Genomic DNA, 16,082 nt, shown 5'->3' with positions numbered 1-16,082 from the left:
AGCATCGCCTCGTCACACGTCGACCCAGGCCGTACTCTCCTTGGGGCTCTTGACGAGTGTATCGAAAGCGCATATAATCAGTCTCGCTGAGACGCAGTGAGGGTAGGCGGGCAATACGTCTGCTGACTTGGAGGCAGCTCCCACTCCTCCCCAAGCGCCCTCGCTCGACTCTTGAGTATCAGAAGGTGTCGAGGCCATATATATGTCTCTTTCTCGGCATTACGTATCTATGCCGGCGTCCCAACAGTGCCATTCGCCCTTTTCCAACCCGCATCGAACCTCATCTTTCCCCCTACGGTGTGGACAAGGCGAGACAGCAGATGTGCTACGCGCCGTCTCCCACATGATGCGCTGCGATGCGCGGCCGCTCCTATCGGACGGGCAGGCCAAGACTGTCGACAGCTATGGGCAGCCGAGGGCGTGCGGGAGCCGGCGCGATGCCCACATCAAGCGCTGGCTGCGCTGCGAGCACCACGGGTGCTGCCGGGCGGCGGCCAGGACGTACCTGTGAGTGGACCCGGGCTCGTGCTGGGGCTTGGTGCTGTTTCACAGCTACGAGCAAATCATGATTCCGAGAGCGATGCAAGCTACGGGGGACGGCAACGGCGAGAAGGGGGGGGACGGCGGCGGAAAGGAGAACCAATGGCCGGCGCGGCTGGTTCTCGATTAAGGGCGGTTCCCGCGGGGCGGCCAGGTCCCGGGCACGCGGCTGCGCTTCGAGGCACCGGTCCTGCGGCGCGCGCTCGAGGCTCTGCGGCGCACAGGGCGGCGCATCGACGAGATGGAAAGCATGGCTGCCAGATGGAGGGAGGACATCTGTCGGCCGCAGGCCGAGCACTACGACGACGGCGGCGACGGCGACAACAGGGACCACGTGCGGAGCGTGATGAAGCTCCTGCGGACCGCCATGCGGCGCAGCGCGGCACAGAAGCGCGTACTGGTCGACGAGTTTGCACGGGCCCGGGGGAAGCTGCGGATGCTGGAGAGCTGGGGGGAGAGGGCTGTGATGGGATTGGGTGGGCGTGATGGCAATGACGACGACGATGACGCGACTCTTGTAGCGCGGTCTGGAGAGCGCGAGGGGGGATGAGGCATCGCGGGGCGAGATGAGGAGGAGTGTCCTCACGGTTGCGTGAGACGGGCTATCTCTCTTTCAGGGACTGATACATGCTGCGATTCGTCCTTGTACCTAGGAGTACAGTTATGCCTCTCGAATGTGCCATGCCCCCGTTGCCAGAAATCGATATTGATGGTAAGGCCCCGTCAGTTATCCAATACCGCCCACCCCCCCAGGGACCAAACTCATCTGCTGACAGAGGTCACCTGCGCCTGCAGCCTCTCTTGGAGCATCTGTGCGTCCTGCGGTTGAATCTACACTGGCAAACTGGGAAAGGCGGGCCGACGCATGAGAAGAAGCTTCACGGCCGGGGGTATCAGTCGATATTTCCTCGCCGAGGGGCCGACAAAGGGGAGACGAACCAGGTTGCGTAGGCACTCGTCTCGCGCGGGGGCAGTGCTGCCGGGAGATGCTCGTCTACGTGGGCGACGGCGTCAAGGGAGGATGGCGGCTCGTGGCGGAGGGCCGGAGCAGCGGCAGCGGCGATGGGTCGGAGGAGAGTGACGAAGAGCATGCTGGCTCGCCGGAGTAGACAGATGTGTCTGAGATTTGCAGATTTTGGGTGCCAAGGGCAAGTTCGTTGTGTGTCTGGGAGAAGATACAGGTGAGTTGGGTCAAGGGTCTTTTAAGGAGCGGTTCAGACACTTTGGCCCTGACGGGAGGCCATGAGATGGATAGCTCTTGTTCTGAGAAGCAGCATCCGTACTCTCACCGATTGGCCGAGTAAACGTACCGGGCGTCTATAGAATAAAAATAAAATCGACGACGGGCGTTTATTCCGGGCGGTGTTTGGGGCTGCAGCTGTGCATCATCGCAGGGGGTCGAGACTGGGCATGCCGCGCACAATCGATGGAGACTGGCTCGTAAGAAAAGAAAAAAGGAGGCGCATCTGCTCCTCGCCTGGTGCGGCCAAGAGCCGGATCGCCAGGCATCCGGGGGAACGGGTCAGATGGAGGGAGGCAGAGTCAGGGACGCGGCGAGGCCGTCCGTCCCCTCGGCGGGCTTTCCTGGTGGTGGTGGAGGGGGGATGACGAGGCCGATGGATGACTCGTCGAGCTTTGAAAACCAGCACGATATGTCACCGATGAGTACAAAGCATCAGGGCCGGAGAATCAACCGTGGTGGTCGAGAAGCCGGTGTAGCAGTGCCAAGGATGGGGTGAGTTCTTGGCGAGGCGGGTAAGACGCAGCCGTGGTTCGTTGGCGATGATGCAGGGTTGTTGATGGCTCTGTGCTCACAACACATGCCTGTTGGCGGAGACGTCCGCTGGCCCACGGCCCAAAGAGGCAATTCTCGACCGCCTCTGGCCACTGACAGCAGGCCAGACAGGGGACCCTGGACCCGAGAGCGGAAGCATCCGACATCGTCCCCTCGGCTTCCATCGACGCCGCGGCACAATCATCATGGTGGTCACGCCCCATGTCGCGCCAATTGCATACACACCAAGGCGGGTGGATGAGGGGGAGATGCGGCACCGGGAGCCATGCCTCCATCGCAGGAGGTGGCTGTATATAAGGGACAGTTTATCCCCTCCGACACACTGCTCGTCCTCCAACCCCCGAGCCCGGAGAGCCGCTCGAAATCATGACCCCCGCATCAACAGCAGCGAACCAGCCCGGGCGGCATGCGCCCCCGCCGACTCTATACCAGGGGCTGGACCAAGACGAGCTGCGGGCCAAGGCGGAACGATACCTGCTCTGCTACGGGTCCAGCTTCCACCGCGACGTCATCACGGGCTCACGCGGCCTATACATCTACACGGCGTCAGGGCATAGCGTCATGGACTGGACGTCGGGCCAGATGTCCTGCCTGCTGGGCCACGGCCACCCCGAGATCGTCCAAGTCATGCGCGAGCACGCGCGCCACCCCGACCACCTCGTCTCCGGCATGCTGTCGCCGCCCGTCCTGGCCCTGGGCGAGCGCCTGTGCGACGCCTTGCCGCCGGGCCTTGACCGGGCCCTCTTCCTCTCGACCGGCGGCGAGAGCAACGAGGCGGCCATCAAGCTGGCCAAGGTGTACACGGGTAAGTTCGAGATCGTCGGCGTCGGCGCCTCGTGGCACGGCATGACGGCGCAGGCGCAGGCCGTGCAGTACCACTTTGGCCGCGCCGGACACGGGCCGCTCATGCCGGGAACGCACATGCTCCCAGCGCCCAATGCCTACCGATCCGTCTTTCGCCGGCCCGACGGCTCGTACGACTGGGAGGCGGAGCTGGAGCACGGATGGCGTATGGTGGACCTGCAATAGTGCGGGTCGCTGGCCGCGTGCATCATCGAGTGCATCCAAAGCTCCGCCGGGATGCATATCCTGCCGCCGGGCTACCTCGCCGCGCTCAAGCGGCACTGCGAGGCCCGGGGCATGCTGCTCATCGTCGACGAGGCGCAGACGGGCATCGGCCGGTGCGACGACCTCATGGCCATCCACCACGAGGGCGTCGTGCCGGATATCCTGACGCTGTCCAAGACGCTCGGCAACGGCCTGCCGTTGAGCGCCGTCGTGACCAGCGACGACATTGGCCGCCTCTCGGCCGAGCGTGGCTTCTTCTTCTACACGACGCACCTCAACGATCCATTGCCCGCCGCTGTAGGCGACAAGGTGCTCGAGATTGTCCTGCGCGACGGCCTCGTCGAACACGAGCGCCGCATGGGCCGTATCCTGCACGTCGGCTTGCAAGGACTGCGCGCGCGCTACGGCTGCATCGGCGACGTGCGCGGCCGCGGCCTCATGGCCGGCGTCGAGATTGTCGGCGACCGAGACAGCAAGGCGCCCGCCCCGGAGCTGGCTTCGGCCATTGGCGACCGGGCCTACGAGCTCGGCCTCTGGGCCAATCTGAGTAGCCACCCGAGCTACGGCGGCGTCTTTCGTATCGCCCCGCCCATCACCGTCACGGCCGCCCAGATGGAGGAGGGTGTCGGCATCTTGGAGCAAGCGCTGGCCCAGACCGAAGGGACCTTGCCGCTATATTAGTTGTTGCTCTTTGGAGGTCGTGTGTGTGTGTGTGTGTACGCGTATACCCTGGACCATAAACGGCTTTTAAGAGTGTGTCCGTAAGAGTCTCCCTTTTCGGCACTCATGGTTCCTTTTCCTTCCCCCCTTGGTTTTTCGGCCCTCCGTCGACAAAGCCAGCCAGAAAATATGTCGAAGAGTGTCTCGCCTATTAAATATGGAAGATATCGAAGAATAAATCGCCTATTAAATATTGTATCCGGCGATTTCCCAACTGGAAACAAAACTGTTGAGATCAAGGCTCGCCCACGAGGATTACATGGGAGCAAGATGAGGCAAGCGCTGGGTGCAAGGATAACGAGCATTGACGCCATTCCGCTGTGTCAACCAACATGAAGCGCCGGGGAAAAGACAAAATCAGGGCATGAGGCATGGGACAGGCGGTGCTCCCGGCGAATTCGCGACTGGGCGCCTCTCACAGCGCAACCGCCCCGGGCTTGCGGCTCAGGCGGCGGGCGATGGCCTTTACGGCGACGCCGACAATCATCAAGACCTCGACGCTGAGCAGCCCGACCCAGATGAAGTTGAGCACCTTTTCTTCGTTGAGGTGTGAGTAGCGGGCGGTGAAGGCAGCCATGTTCCGTGCCGGCGCGGAGCCTTCATTGATGGAGGGAGAGAAGGTCCTGTCGGTCGAACAAGGCCGTGGCGGAAAACTGGTGCCTGGAAGACGAGCACGTGTCGAGCTTGAGTTGGAGGCTGGTTACAAACACTGGGAGAAGAAACGCGCGCCTCTTATCAGGTTCCTTTCTCCTGATCAAAGTCGGCCGGGGGGGTGCCAAGGTGGCTGGGGAGCGGTGTATAAGTCTGGGCGCGCTATCGTCGATGGATGCAGCGTCGCACTTCACGGCAGGAAGATGCAAGGTGGCGATCAGGCGACGGAGAAGGACGAGATTGCTGGAAGAGATGCGTCAGAAGAGCGTGCCGTGCGGAGAAGCACTGGAGATGGTGAGCGGGGGAGGCAAGGAAGGGAGGGAGAGGAGGAGGAGGAGAGCTGTCACCAGTCATGGGCAAGTACATTTCAGTTGACGTTGGTGGCACCTGCAGGCGGATGCGGCTGCAAGATGCCACCCTGGCCCGTCTCCCTTGGACTCTGGCCAATGGCGGCCTTTGTCCTCGGCCTGGGCTGCGTGTCAGTCTAGCATAAGTACCACGACGAACCCACCTGCTCCCCAGCACTTCAACCTTGGCATAAAGAGAGCCTGGATAATGACATCTTGGCCTGGATCAGAAACTGGCCAGGCACGAACCAACTATGCAATCCTGCCCGTCGAAGCCTGCCCGTCGAAGCCTGCCCGTCGAAGCTTGGAAATGCTGTTGACGCGGTGAGACCCAGATGCCACATCTACCGGCCACTTCCTTCTACAGATGAGGTCAATCTTTTCCTCAGGCTATGCAGGGCCAAGGGCAAACGGGCGCAGCATCGGTCAGGCGACGTTTTCCGGGGCAAGGTGACGGGCCATGATTTCTTTGTGCCATTGCCAGAACGGCTCCGCACACCACCAACGTCGATGCGGGCCGGAGCGGACCCGGAGCGGACCCCGGAGCGGACCCCGGAGCTCAAGTGGATCGCCCGGGAGTCGAGGCTCGTTCGTTCGTTTACTGTGTGTAATCCGTTGGGTTCGCCGCGCACATGGTGGGGCCAGGAGCTCTGAGTCGCCGCTCGCTCGCTCGCTGGCGAGACACGTCAGTAGATGAGGATGGCTTGGACAGGAATGTAGACATGTGAAGGAGCTTGCGTGTTGCTGACGCCAGCGTTTTTTGTCTGGGGGCAAAATTTTGAGCCCTTGTTGAGCAAATGCTCAAGCTGTGGCACGTGCTATTGGGTCGAGGTTGCGTCTTCGTACCGACAGCAAGGTGCAAGGTTCCCGGCCAGAGCACAGTACAGGAAAGTCAGTTGCGCCGAAAGCCACTCGTACGCCGGGTACAAAGCCAAGCTGAGGCTAAAGGGCCAGGAAACCCCCTAGGCGTCCTGTGTGTGCCCGTAATAAAGGGAAAGTCGGTAAGCGCCCCCGGGGGCGTACTGTACGCACAATCAGTCCCACTGTACTTGGTAGGTACATAGCACACGCCGCAAGAACTTGGCAAGCACCCTGGTGCTCAGCCACGGCCGCCTCCCCCTCCCTCGCCGTCACTCCACGATGACGTCGCCCCCTCAGTTTGCCCCTCAAAGAACATCTGGCGACAAAGCCCACGAGCCGATAGCATCAGCAACAAAACAACAGCTGCTCCCACCTCCGCTCGCACAAAGCCTGCATCGCACTACAACGCTCAGTTCTTCCATCCTCTATCTCACCAACCTGCTTCCTCCCCTCTCTGTACCCCACCAAACTTTCATCTGCTCCTCCAGAACCCTTCACATCCCTCGATCATGGCCAATAAATCGACCGTCCACGTAAAGAACATCGATGGCTCAACCACGGATTCCGAAGTAAAGGATTTCTTTAGCTTCTGGTAAGGCCAGCCAGCCTTCCATCTAATCGCTCCCTTTCCTCGACGCAAATGCACACGCGCTCTACATGTCCCTCAACTCCCATTACCCCTCTTTCTCGTTTCAGCCCCAGGCAGAGAGCTCTCACGCTGACGAGAATAAAAACCAGCGGCAAGATTGCCGACTTCCAGGTCTCCTCGTCAGGCAACACCAAGACGGCCGATGTCACGTTTGAGAAGGAGACGGCCATGAAGACGGCCCTGCTACTCAACAACACCAAGCTCGGCCCCAACGAAATCGCCGTCACCAGCGCCAGCGGCGTCACCGACGACGACGCCTCTCACTACGCCAAGAATACCGAGCGTGAATCGGACGAGATCACGCAGGAGGAGAAGCCCCGCGCCCGGATCCTCGCCGAGTACCTCGCCCACGGCTACGTCGTAGGCGACGTTGCCATCAACCGCGCCATCGAGCTCGACCAGAAGCACGGCGTCTCCAGCCGCTTTGTTACGACGCTGCAGAACCTCGACAAGAAGTACCATGCCTCGGACCGCGCAAAGGCCACCGACCAGAGTTACGGCATCACCAAGCGCGCCAACACCTTCTTGACCGGCATCAGCACCTACTTTGAAAAGGCCAGCAACACCCCGACGGGCAAGAAGATTGTCAACTTCTACACAAACGGCTCCCGCCAGGTGCAGGACATTCACGCCGAAGCCCAGCGTCTCGCGGAGCTCAAGAAGGAGGAGCACGGCGGCAGCGCCTACAAGGCCGCCGGTCTCGAGAGGGTGTTTGGCAAGGAGAAGGAGAAGACTGCCAATGCTGGCCAGGAGTCGTCGACGACTGGAGAGCCGGCAACGGGAAACATGAACCCGGCGCCGATCAATCCCACCGACCCTGTCCCGGGAGTCAAGGCTGTCGACGAGAAAACTGGTTAAGTGCGCGGCTAAGCGGTGATAGTTATGGGCGAACGAAGAATGGATAAATGATGATAGGAAACGCCTTGAAATGACGTCGATGACATCAATGTGAGTGAGTGTGACCGACGAGTTCTTTGCACATGTATTATTGAGGTATTCTACTTGGTTTTCCGTCCATAACGACCAATCCCATCAATATTTTTGTTATGGCATCGGGTGAAGTTGATTGAGGGTTCTGTAATCGGGTCAGCTTGTGGCTATTCTGTGCTGTCTCGCATCGTCACGCACAGTTGCCTTCTTTCTTGGAGAACTTTGACTCGAGAGAGTCATCCATGGGGCCTTTGGGGTTCGACTGCAAGCCTTGGCGTTCCTTGTCCATGATCTTGTCCTTGCCCTTTGCCGAGTCGGTTCCATGGCCGGACGCGGGAGGGTCGTGGAGCTGGGCACCCGTCTGGCGCTCGGGCGGCGGCGACTCGGCACCTTCAGGCATGGTGGGCTTGGTTTAGAGAGGGTGCAGAAGTTGAGACGGGTGGCAGCAGCTGACGTGTCTTGTACAGAGTGACGGGGATTTAACTTGGTATCGTCCTTGAGCGCGGGATGGTGGTGATGATGGAACAGTGCTGATGCTTGTGCAGAGGAAGAGGAAGAGCCTTTATGCTGGAGGTTGTCGATGTCGTCATGGCGAGCCGGTTACATCACTTGTCCATCCATTGCATTTTCAGATGTATTTCTGCATGTATTTCGGGGCAGGGCACACGGCGCCGAGGTTAATCGAGATGCTGTCAAGATGACGAAGCGACAGGAGCAGGGGGGTTTAGGGTTGGTGGAGCAGGCTGCCTTTGGGAAGGTTTGCTGGACTTTGTGTGTTTCTGGCGAGTACAGATAATCAGGAATCGCAGTCGACTCGGTAAGGCGTGGTATGCAATACAGTGCTGTACTTCCTCAATACCATGCCTCCTCCCCCTGGCAGCAGCAGCGTTGGTGCTGCGAGCTCAGAGGCGGTACAAGGCATGGACGCCACTCTGGCCACCCAGCTCCCCCGCTTTGGCAGCACTGTCACCCCACTGCGCTGCACTGTACTGGCAGGGCCTCCGCCCACTGTAAGTTAGGTGCTTAGGGCCCCCTGTGGTGGCCGTGTGGTGGAGGGCCGGCATCAACGTCGCATCGGCACGAGGTCTCGACCCTTTGACTGGACATTGGACTCTCTGGATAGCATCCCTTTTTTTTCTTTGTCCCCATTTCTTCTCTCCTCCCCTTCTCCCCGACCACGTCTCAAGGGGCGGTGATTGGTTCCTCATTCAGCACCTGCAGTTACTTTCACAGTAACAACAGGAACAACGGCTGCCCCCCTCCCCCCAAAAAAGAGGACAAGGGTCCATCTCAATTCGGACAAGCACCGCCTCTCTGCCTATTACTTATCATGCCCGACCTCAACTCGGTCCCTCCCTCGCCATACTCACTGGCCGCGTCTCGTCGACGCTCCTCGCACAACACGATGCCTCCGCCGCCCGTGCCCCAGTCTCCCTCGCTCAATATTCTGCCGTCCAACCAGGGCGTCGGCGGCCATGCCCGCAGCCACAGTCGCAGCCAGAGCCAGACCCAGCCCTCTGGCTCCCAGCCTCCATTTCCCTCTGCGCCAGACTCGGGCGTCGGTCCCGGCCCCGGGCCTCTGCGCCATCCACGGCCACTGACGGCCTCGGAGCTGCACATGCAGTTGGAAAAGGAGCAAGAGGCTGTGGTACGTTATCCCACTCCCTAGTCAAGATCGAAACAGCTGACACAGGAATAGGTGAACCGCCTGACGCGCGAACTCTCCTTGCTCCGTGCCGCCCAGAATGCCTCGGTCGTGTCCAACACTTCCTCCACCTCGGCCACCGCGTCGACACACGAGCCTGTCGCCGACTCGTCCTTGCTCACCGGGTCCGGCTTCAGCATCCCCACCGCCCGCCGTCACCACCGCAACTCGTCCTCAACCTCCCATATCCCTTCCATGCAGCTCGCTTCCTCCTACGAAGCCAGGCCTCGCCCGACCCTGCCCTTGTCACGACAGGACAGCTCCGCCTCGAGAAGGAGCCAGACCAACTCTCCGGGGCCCCAAACAAGCTCCATCGACCCGTCCAGCTATTTTCACCAGCAAAGAGTCCCTCCGCCCGCGTCTATGCCCATGAGCTCCGTCGCCGCCACGCCGGGCAGCGGAAGCTTGGCCGAGCAGATGAGCCCCAGCCTCATGCCCGCCACGTCGCGCTACGAAGAGACGGCCTTTTATCGGCATGAACTCGAGGCTGCCAAAAAGGAGAACGAGGGCCTGAAGAGGCGAATCAGGGACCTGGAACGCATGGTGCAGTCCAGACGGGCCAGCGCCGCGGGACGAGTCCCGAGCGATGCCGCGAGCACGATGACGGCCGCAATCACGACCCCTGTAGTCGGGCCCCATGACGGCCCCACCCCCAGACCGGAACGAGGGCGCGGCATGACGAGCCAGAGCACCACAAGCATTGCCAGCCTCGGCGTCGGCGTCCCCGAAGACGAGGTCAAGGTGGGAGAGAGCGCCGCCAGCTCCGGTCTGGGAAACAACCCTCAGTGATCTGCCAGGCGGTGGCGACGACTTGAGTTTGGCGTCAACATGTCTCGTTGAGCGCAGAGAAAACGGTCTATGTATGTTTGGCACAGGCGTTTCGGGAGCATGCGAATCAGCTGCATGTTTGGTTGAAAAGCACTGCCTCGACTGCGGCTTCGTCTCGATGGGAGGCGCGTGGAAAGGCTGTGCCGTCGGGCTATCGGTGGCATCACTGTCGGGCCCGTTTCCTTCATCTCTTTACCACCGAGGTACCGCTAGAACGCAGGTTGAGGCTCACGAGACTGCGGGAAGGATGGACAGAATACGTCTCATTTTTATTCATTACAGACAGCGCGTCATCCGCCAAGCCTCCATGACTATTTCCCGTGCGTTCCTTGATTCCATCTACGGAGCCTTGAGCTCCCCCTCCCCTCAAAACATTTGTCCAGCGACATGCAACGTAGCCACTCCGGAGCGCTCCGACTTCAATACAAGCAGCGGCTCTTGGGCTCGCAAGTAGAGCTTGGTCGACAGGGCTGCGACTACTTGACGCTCCGGCGACGTTTGGCGAGGGGCACGTCGAACTCGTCATCGCTCCACACGACAAGAGGCGATTCCTGGCGCTCCCTCTTCAGGCTTTGTTGTTGTCCTGCCGGGGTCGTCTCCGGGGCCGATGCTTGAGCTGGCTTAGCCGTCACCACCTTGGCCTCGATGATCTCCGGCTTGGCGGCGCCGACGGGGCCAGCGGCTGTCTGCGTTTTGACATTGGGCTTGACGTCGTCGTTGACTTCGTCACCCTTACCGTCCAGGGCAGCAAGCTTGCTCTTCAACGCACGCGCCGACTTATCGCCCGGGACAAGAGAAGTGCCCTTCCCCGCGCCCTCCCCCGCCATCTTTTCACGCAGATGGCGCTCCGTCCGCTCCACAAGCCCACGGAACGAGACCTGGTCCTCGAGCGACGGCAGCAACTTGAAGGCGGCGGCGAGGGCGGTGCGGAACTTGCGCAGCTCAAACGTGCCGCGCTTCTCCCGCTCGACGAGCAGCGCGTACGCCTCGCGCTCTCTCTTGACATCGACGGCGAGGCCGTCGGCGCGCGCGCGCTCCACCTGCAGCGCCTCGTTGGCCGCGTCGAGCTTATCGGCTGTCTGGTCGCGGATCGAGTGCAGCGAGTGGTTCATGGCCTCGAGGCGGTTGACCGTCGAGAGCACGCTGGCGTAGTCGAGCTTGAGATCGGATATTTCCCTGCCCAGGCGGCGGTTCTCGGCGGCGAGGACTTTCTTGCCCTTGCGCTGGCGCGCCTCTTGCTCCTCGAGGTTGCGGACCTGCTCGGAAAGCGACTCCGCCGCTTTGACGGTTTCCGCATTCTTCTTCGTCGCCGTCGTTGCATTGGCCTTGTCGCCATCGCGGTATTGGGGAGTGAGTCCCGCTGGAGCCGAGTCTCGGTCTGCCTTGGTGGCGAGCGATGGTTTGAGGCCGCGGATCTGCTCCGAGCTGATCCCCGTCTTGCCCTTGTCCCTGTCCTCATTCTTCTTCTTCGCCTCGTCAATCTTGCTCTTTGTCGGCGTTTTCTTTGCCTTGCTGCTGCTGCCGCCGCCGTCCTTACCCCCGGGGGGCAGTGTCGCCGGAGCAGAGTCTCGCTTCGCCTTAACCGCGGGCGATTGAGGAAGGCTGTGGACGCTGCGGTTCCACGCCCTCTTCTTCCTATTTTTAGCCCGAGTCTTCTTCGACCTCTTGCCGCTCTTGCCGCCGCGACGACGGGGGGGCAACCTCACTGGAGTCGAGATCTTCTCTGCCTCGATAGCGGCCGAATGGCCAGGGCCGTGGGCTTGCCCCGGCTTGGTCCCCATCTCATCTGCTTTGGCTGTTCCCTCCCCATTCTTCATCTTCTCCCCGTCCTTGTTCGTAACCGTCAGGGTCGCCTTTGCATTGACGTCGTTGCTGCTGCCGCCGCCGCCAGGAGAGAGCAATGCCACCAGGCCCGGGGTCTCTTTCACCTTGGCTACGCGCCTTGGGGTCAAAGACTTAGGCTGATGCTGTTTGCCGGGGCTTTCAACACCTTGGCCTGGGGACTTGGGCCCCAGGCTTGGGAGCCCCATTGGCGGGTCCATGGTGAAGTTGAGTAGTGCAGGGGGAAGAACCTTGTGGGCAGAGCGAAACGACTGACTACGTCTTGCTGTGGCAGAATGCAAGGCGATGTGGTAGGCGAGAAACAGAGGTCCTCAGAGGCGGATTCTCATATCCTCCTCACCTTGCCTCTGAAGAAGAAGTAAACAAAGGTTAAATATGGCTCAGGGTAGAAGTCGCGGTCCAGGCAGCCCGATGCTTGAGACGAGGGTGTAAAGAAATGGATGTAGAGCGTTGGGCTGCTCTTGTTTGAGGAGGGTTTGGATCGAGGCAAGTGTTGACGTGCAACAGAAGAGGAGAAATGCCTGAGTAGGGGAGAGAGGGAGATGGAGAGAGAGAGAGAGAGAGATGCAGTGCGCACAGAACTCGTTCAAGTGCCGGGGCGGTTGCACTTGGCAACCCTCGAGGCGCGTTCTCGCGTCTCCGTGTTTCCCCTGGGCCTCACGCGCTGCACCGCGGACACTCTTCCATCCAATTTCCAAGCCCTAGCAACGCACACCCGGAGACGAAAACAGTGGCTGCGCGCCGCGTTGCCAACGACCGTCGCGCGGCACCGAGCGAGGTCGCCGCGCCGGCCATCGACGTTGCCCTTGAGAACCACCGCCTGTTCCATCTTCGCACCAACCCGGGCGCAACCACATCTCAAGCCGATCAATCTTTTATCTCGACGTTGTGAGAAAAAGAGAAACAAGGGGCTCATCCCCCAACTTCATCCACCGTCCCGGCCGCGCCCTTCGTCGTCTGGCCGGGCCGCCTAGAGTGGGGCGTGACACCGGCCCGCGCCCGCGATGCAACTGGGCCTCCAGTACCGGCCGGGGTTCCCGCACTCCACACCGGCACCACGAGCGGCTGTATCGCCGCCGAGCCTTGGCACCGGTCTGGAGCCACTTCAGTTAGGGGCCTTGGCGCCAACAGGAACGAGGGATGATTAATTACCTCGGTTCTGCGGCGACGTGTTAGGCAAAGGAACAACTGTACGTACAGCGTCCTAGATCTGCCGTCAGCCAACTTTAGATTTCGACCCAGGCGTCAAGGGCAAGGATGCTTGACGGCAACAGATGTAAACGCCAAGACTCTTGACAAAGTAGATGGACCAAAGAATCCAAGATTCATTATGCGCGGGTATCATTATCATTACAGCAGCCACAAGACTTCAAGACCAACCCAAATTCAGCCCAGAAAGGGAGAATGGAACCAGCATTGCGCGCTCAACCCGCGCATGCCCGTCATCTATAGTACTTATTGCGTCGGCAGGCCTTGAATGGGAAACCCACTGGCAATCGCCGCGCCTTGCATCTGTCGCAGCCAGGGGAGGCAGGCGTCGTGCGCGACGGGCCTGTGTGACAGGACACAGTTGACATGTGCCGAGTCGTTGTCGTGAGTCCAGTTGGAGATGTCGACGGCACACTCAGAGAGCATGCCGGGAAATGGCGAGGCGCTGAGCGTCGCAAAGGTCCAGCTCATCTGTTGGAATACCTGTATCATGGCAGGGATCCGCGCAGACACGCTCATCCGAATCTCCGTCTCTTCTATCTCAACATGAATGAGCCGAAGTCCCGAGCAGGTGGAGCGGTCCTCGTCTGCACCATCCCACACAGCAACTCCTGACCGGCTTTGACCGTGGACCGAAAGTGAGGCGCTGCTCACTGCCTCTTCGAGACAATGCAAGACACTCAAGCCGCATTGCGGCCATACATGGCTGACATAGTCGGAAACAGTCGTGCACACGCATTCGTCGGCAGTTCCCGTGAGTGCGGGCAGTGAGCCAATGCGGACCAGTTCCGGGTCGCCTATGCCATCCATTGGCCCGAACAATTGACATGCGTACTTGAACTGGAGGGCGCGAAAGCCATCGGCGGGGGGAGGTCGGGGGCACTTGACGAGGAGGATACTCCAGATGGCTGACTCGGCAGTATGCATCTGAACATGATGCGAAGACAAGAGAACGGTCCGAATTTCAGAGATGAGATTGGCCGAAGCGTTGCCGGTGAGGATTCTGGAGTGAAGAAGACGGGCGACTTGGTCGGGCGGCTCTCCGGGAAACTGCGCCGGTCTCTCCCTGTGCAGGTAGCCACAGAGAAGCTGCAAGGCCAGCGGCAAATCTATGCCTCGGGCACTGGACGACCACGTCGACTGCCGCCGAGATAAGCCCGGGGCCAAAAGGTCGAGGAGGCACTTTGCCGTCTCGGGACCGTTGAGAACGAGGACGATCTGGCGGATGGGGCCCTCGAACAGCAAAGCGACCTGGCGAGAGTGCTCGGCATCGGAGGCTTGGTGGTAGAAGTAGTACAGCTCATGCCAGAGCCGTCTGGTGAAATTAACGAGGATGCGGTCAACGACACGGTCGAGATTTAGCTGGACGTCCTGGTCGCCACGGTAGTAGTGGGTGAAGAGGGCGTTGTCGAGGGCATGGGCCACGGTCTTGGCAAATGCTGCGGGCAGGGCGCCGGCGATGAGGGGCGGGAGCTGAAGCTCGATGGGTCTGGCTTGCTGGGCGAGGCGCGTGGGAAAGGTTGGAGGCAGGGGCGGCTTGAGGGCCAAGGATTGCGATACCCCTGAAGTCCCGACGGTGTCAGGCAGGCCAGGCCGCGGTGGCATGTCTTATCGTCATGGAGGGCAGCATTTGTGAATCGTCGAGAAGAGAAGCAATGGGCAGCCATCTATCTGTACTCATTTCGTCGGACCAAGTAGAGGCGAGAGCTGACGTTGCACGTATCCATGTATTGCGCGTCCCGCTGACAAAGAGGGCCCGAGATCCAAGGGCGGCGGGCTTGTGCTGGATGAGGAATAGGAGGAACGACAGGGCGAACCCAAAAAAACTTGGCCTGGTAGAGACAGGCGCTCTCGTTTCGCAACAAGCATTCTTGGCCAGGAGGGCCATGCGTCTAGTGCCGCGCGCACAGAAGACCGGATCAGGCATTTGCGTCGTCACCGGCATCGAGAAGTGAGGGCATTGACCCTGATGGCGAAGCGTGAGGGCATGTTTTGCGCAGACTGCTGGCCGACGGCGGACTCGGAGGCCGAGGCATCGCGTCTTGTCGGGCGTGTCGTCGTCGGGTCGTCCAAGTGATTCGATCACGCTCGAGCCCACGGGGGAGGAGACGGACACCTGGGCTCTCGGGCGTGCTCCAAGGTGTCGCGAGCAAGAGATGGGAAGCGTTGAGGGCGTGTTGAGATGGCCTCGATGAGACGTTGATGCCAGCATGCCCATGGTACCTGCCCTGCCTTCGTTCTCCTGCAATATCTACCGAGGCAGGTACCGAGTACAGGTATCTCGTTGTTCCAGGCTCAAGTACAGTCCAGCAAGCACTGTGCTGCATCATGCCACTTTTGCTGCTGTCAGGCACAGCAACATGTCACTGCACGTGGTTGTGCACCCATGTAAGCTTCCCATTGGCACTGAAGCTCTTCGTGAACGAAGAAACGGTTGCCAGGGTCAAAAGTATATTGCCAAAGGTAGAAAACACGCCGATGCGAGTCAGCTCGTGCTCCTTGTCCTTGTGTAGGTACTGTACGGTACCTGGGACAAGGCGCTCTCGGGTCAGGCGATTTGCTGCGGGAAATCAGCCTGTCGATGGCCTGCTCGGGGCCCGCTGTCTCCGCCTGCTAGGCCCCGCTCGGCCATTAGCTGCCGTTGGCGCGCGGGGCGACAGCATCGTCATACCGGGCTCCATGAGCGCCGGACATGGAAGAGCGTTGATGACGAACGTGTTGGTCGACAAACAGCCATGCACCTACAGAGCGCAATATTCACGCAAACAGTCATTGGACGAGAAGCCAATCGACAGCCCCCATTGGGGTCTGCCTCGGAGTGTTTATAGACGTCTCAGCAGCTCCCAACCGTTCCCACCGAGCACAGACGCCCACTCGGGTCACCTGACGGCCAGGCTTGTCCTGGCGCAGTCAGTACAGCACAGTACAGTGCAGGTT

The 16,082-nt window shown here is 60.5% G+C and overlaps 7 protein-coding genes across 7 annotated transcripts; 4 read left to right on the top strand and 3 right to left on the bottom strand.

Annotated features, from left to right (window-relative positions):
- Window positions 1-2,701: 2,701 nt before the first annotated feature.
- Window positions 2,702-3,364, top strand: HRG_07643 (aminotransferase class-III domain-containing protein; the record flags this gene model as incomplete). The annotated part of the gene is made up of 1 exon (XM_044866114.1): window positions 2,702-3,364. The coding sequence occupies one exon, from the start codon at window positions 2,702-2,704 to the stop codon at window positions 3,362-3,364; it is 663 nt and encodes a 220-aa protein (XP_044719078.1).
- Window positions 3,365-3,415: 51 nt separating this feature from the next.
- On the top strand, window positions 3,416-4,084 carry HRG_07642 (aminotransferase class-III domain-containing protein; the record flags this gene model as incomplete). The annotated part of the gene is made up of 1 exon (XM_044866113.1): window positions 3,416-4,084. The coding sequence occupies one exon, from the start codon at window positions 3,416-3,418 to the stop codon at window positions 4,082-4,084; it is 669 nt and encodes a 222-aa protein (XP_044719077.1).
- Window positions 4,085-6,491: 2,407 nt separating this feature from the next.
- On the top strand, window positions 6,492-7,489 carry HRG_07641 (RNA recognition motif domain-containing protein; the record flags this gene model as incomplete). The annotated part of the gene is made up of 2 exons (XM_044866112.1): window positions 6,492-6,574; window positions 6,721-7,489. 2 exons carry the CDS (start codon window positions 6,492-6,494, stop codon window positions 7,487-7,489), a joined length of 852 nt encoding a protein of 283 aa, XP_044719076.1.
- Window positions 7,490-7,751: 262 nt separating this feature from the next.
- Window positions 7,752-7,961, bottom strand: HRG_07640 (uncharacterized protein; the record flags this gene model as incomplete). Its single annotated transcript, XM_044866111.1, has 1 exon — window positions 7,752-7,961. One exon carries the CDS (start codon window positions 7,959-7,961, stop codon window positions 7,752-7,754), a length of 210 nt encoding a protein of 69 aa, XP_044719075.1.
- Window positions 7,962-8,891: 930 nt separating this feature from the next.
- HRG_07639 (uncharacterized protein) lies at window positions 8,892-10,055 on the top strand (the record flags this gene model as incomplete). The annotated part of the gene is made up of 2 exons (XM_044866110.1): window positions 8,892-9,209; window positions 9,261-10,055. 2 exons carry the CDS (start codon window positions 8,892-8,894, stop codon window positions 10,053-10,055), a joined length of 1,113 nt encoding a protein of 370 aa, XP_044719074.1.
- Window positions 10,056-10,570: 515 nt separating this feature from the next.
- Window positions 10,571-12,136, bottom strand: HRG_07638 (uncharacterized protein; the record flags this gene model as incomplete). The annotated part of the gene is made up of 1 exon (XM_044866109.1): window positions 10,571-12,136. The coding sequence occupies one exon, from the start codon at window positions 12,134-12,136 to the stop codon at window positions 10,571-10,573; it is 1,566 nt and encodes a 521-aa protein (XP_044719073.1).
- Window positions 12,137-13,391: 1,255 nt separating this feature from the next.
- HRG_07637 (uncharacterized protein) lies at window positions 13,392-14,750 on the bottom strand (the record flags this gene model as incomplete). Its single annotated transcript, XM_044866108.1, has 1 exon — window positions 13,392-14,750. One exon carries the CDS (start codon window positions 14,748-14,750, stop codon window positions 13,392-13,394), a length of 1,359 nt encoding a protein of 452 aa, XP_044719072.1.
- Window positions 14,751-16,082: the final 1,332 nt, after the last annotated feature.

The sequence above is a fragment of the Hirsutella rhossiliensis genome, assembly GCF_020360975.1.
Source record: "Hirsutella rhossiliensis strain HR02 chromosome Unknown scaffold00008, whole genome shotgun sequence".
Taxonomy (NCBI): Eukaryota; Fungi; Ascomycota; class Sordariomycetes; order Hypocreales; family Ophiocordycipitaceae; genus Hirsutella; species Hirsutella rhossiliensis.
The sequence above is the reverse complement of the archived record's forward strand: the minus strand, read 5'-3'. Positions and strand labels throughout refer to the sequence as shown.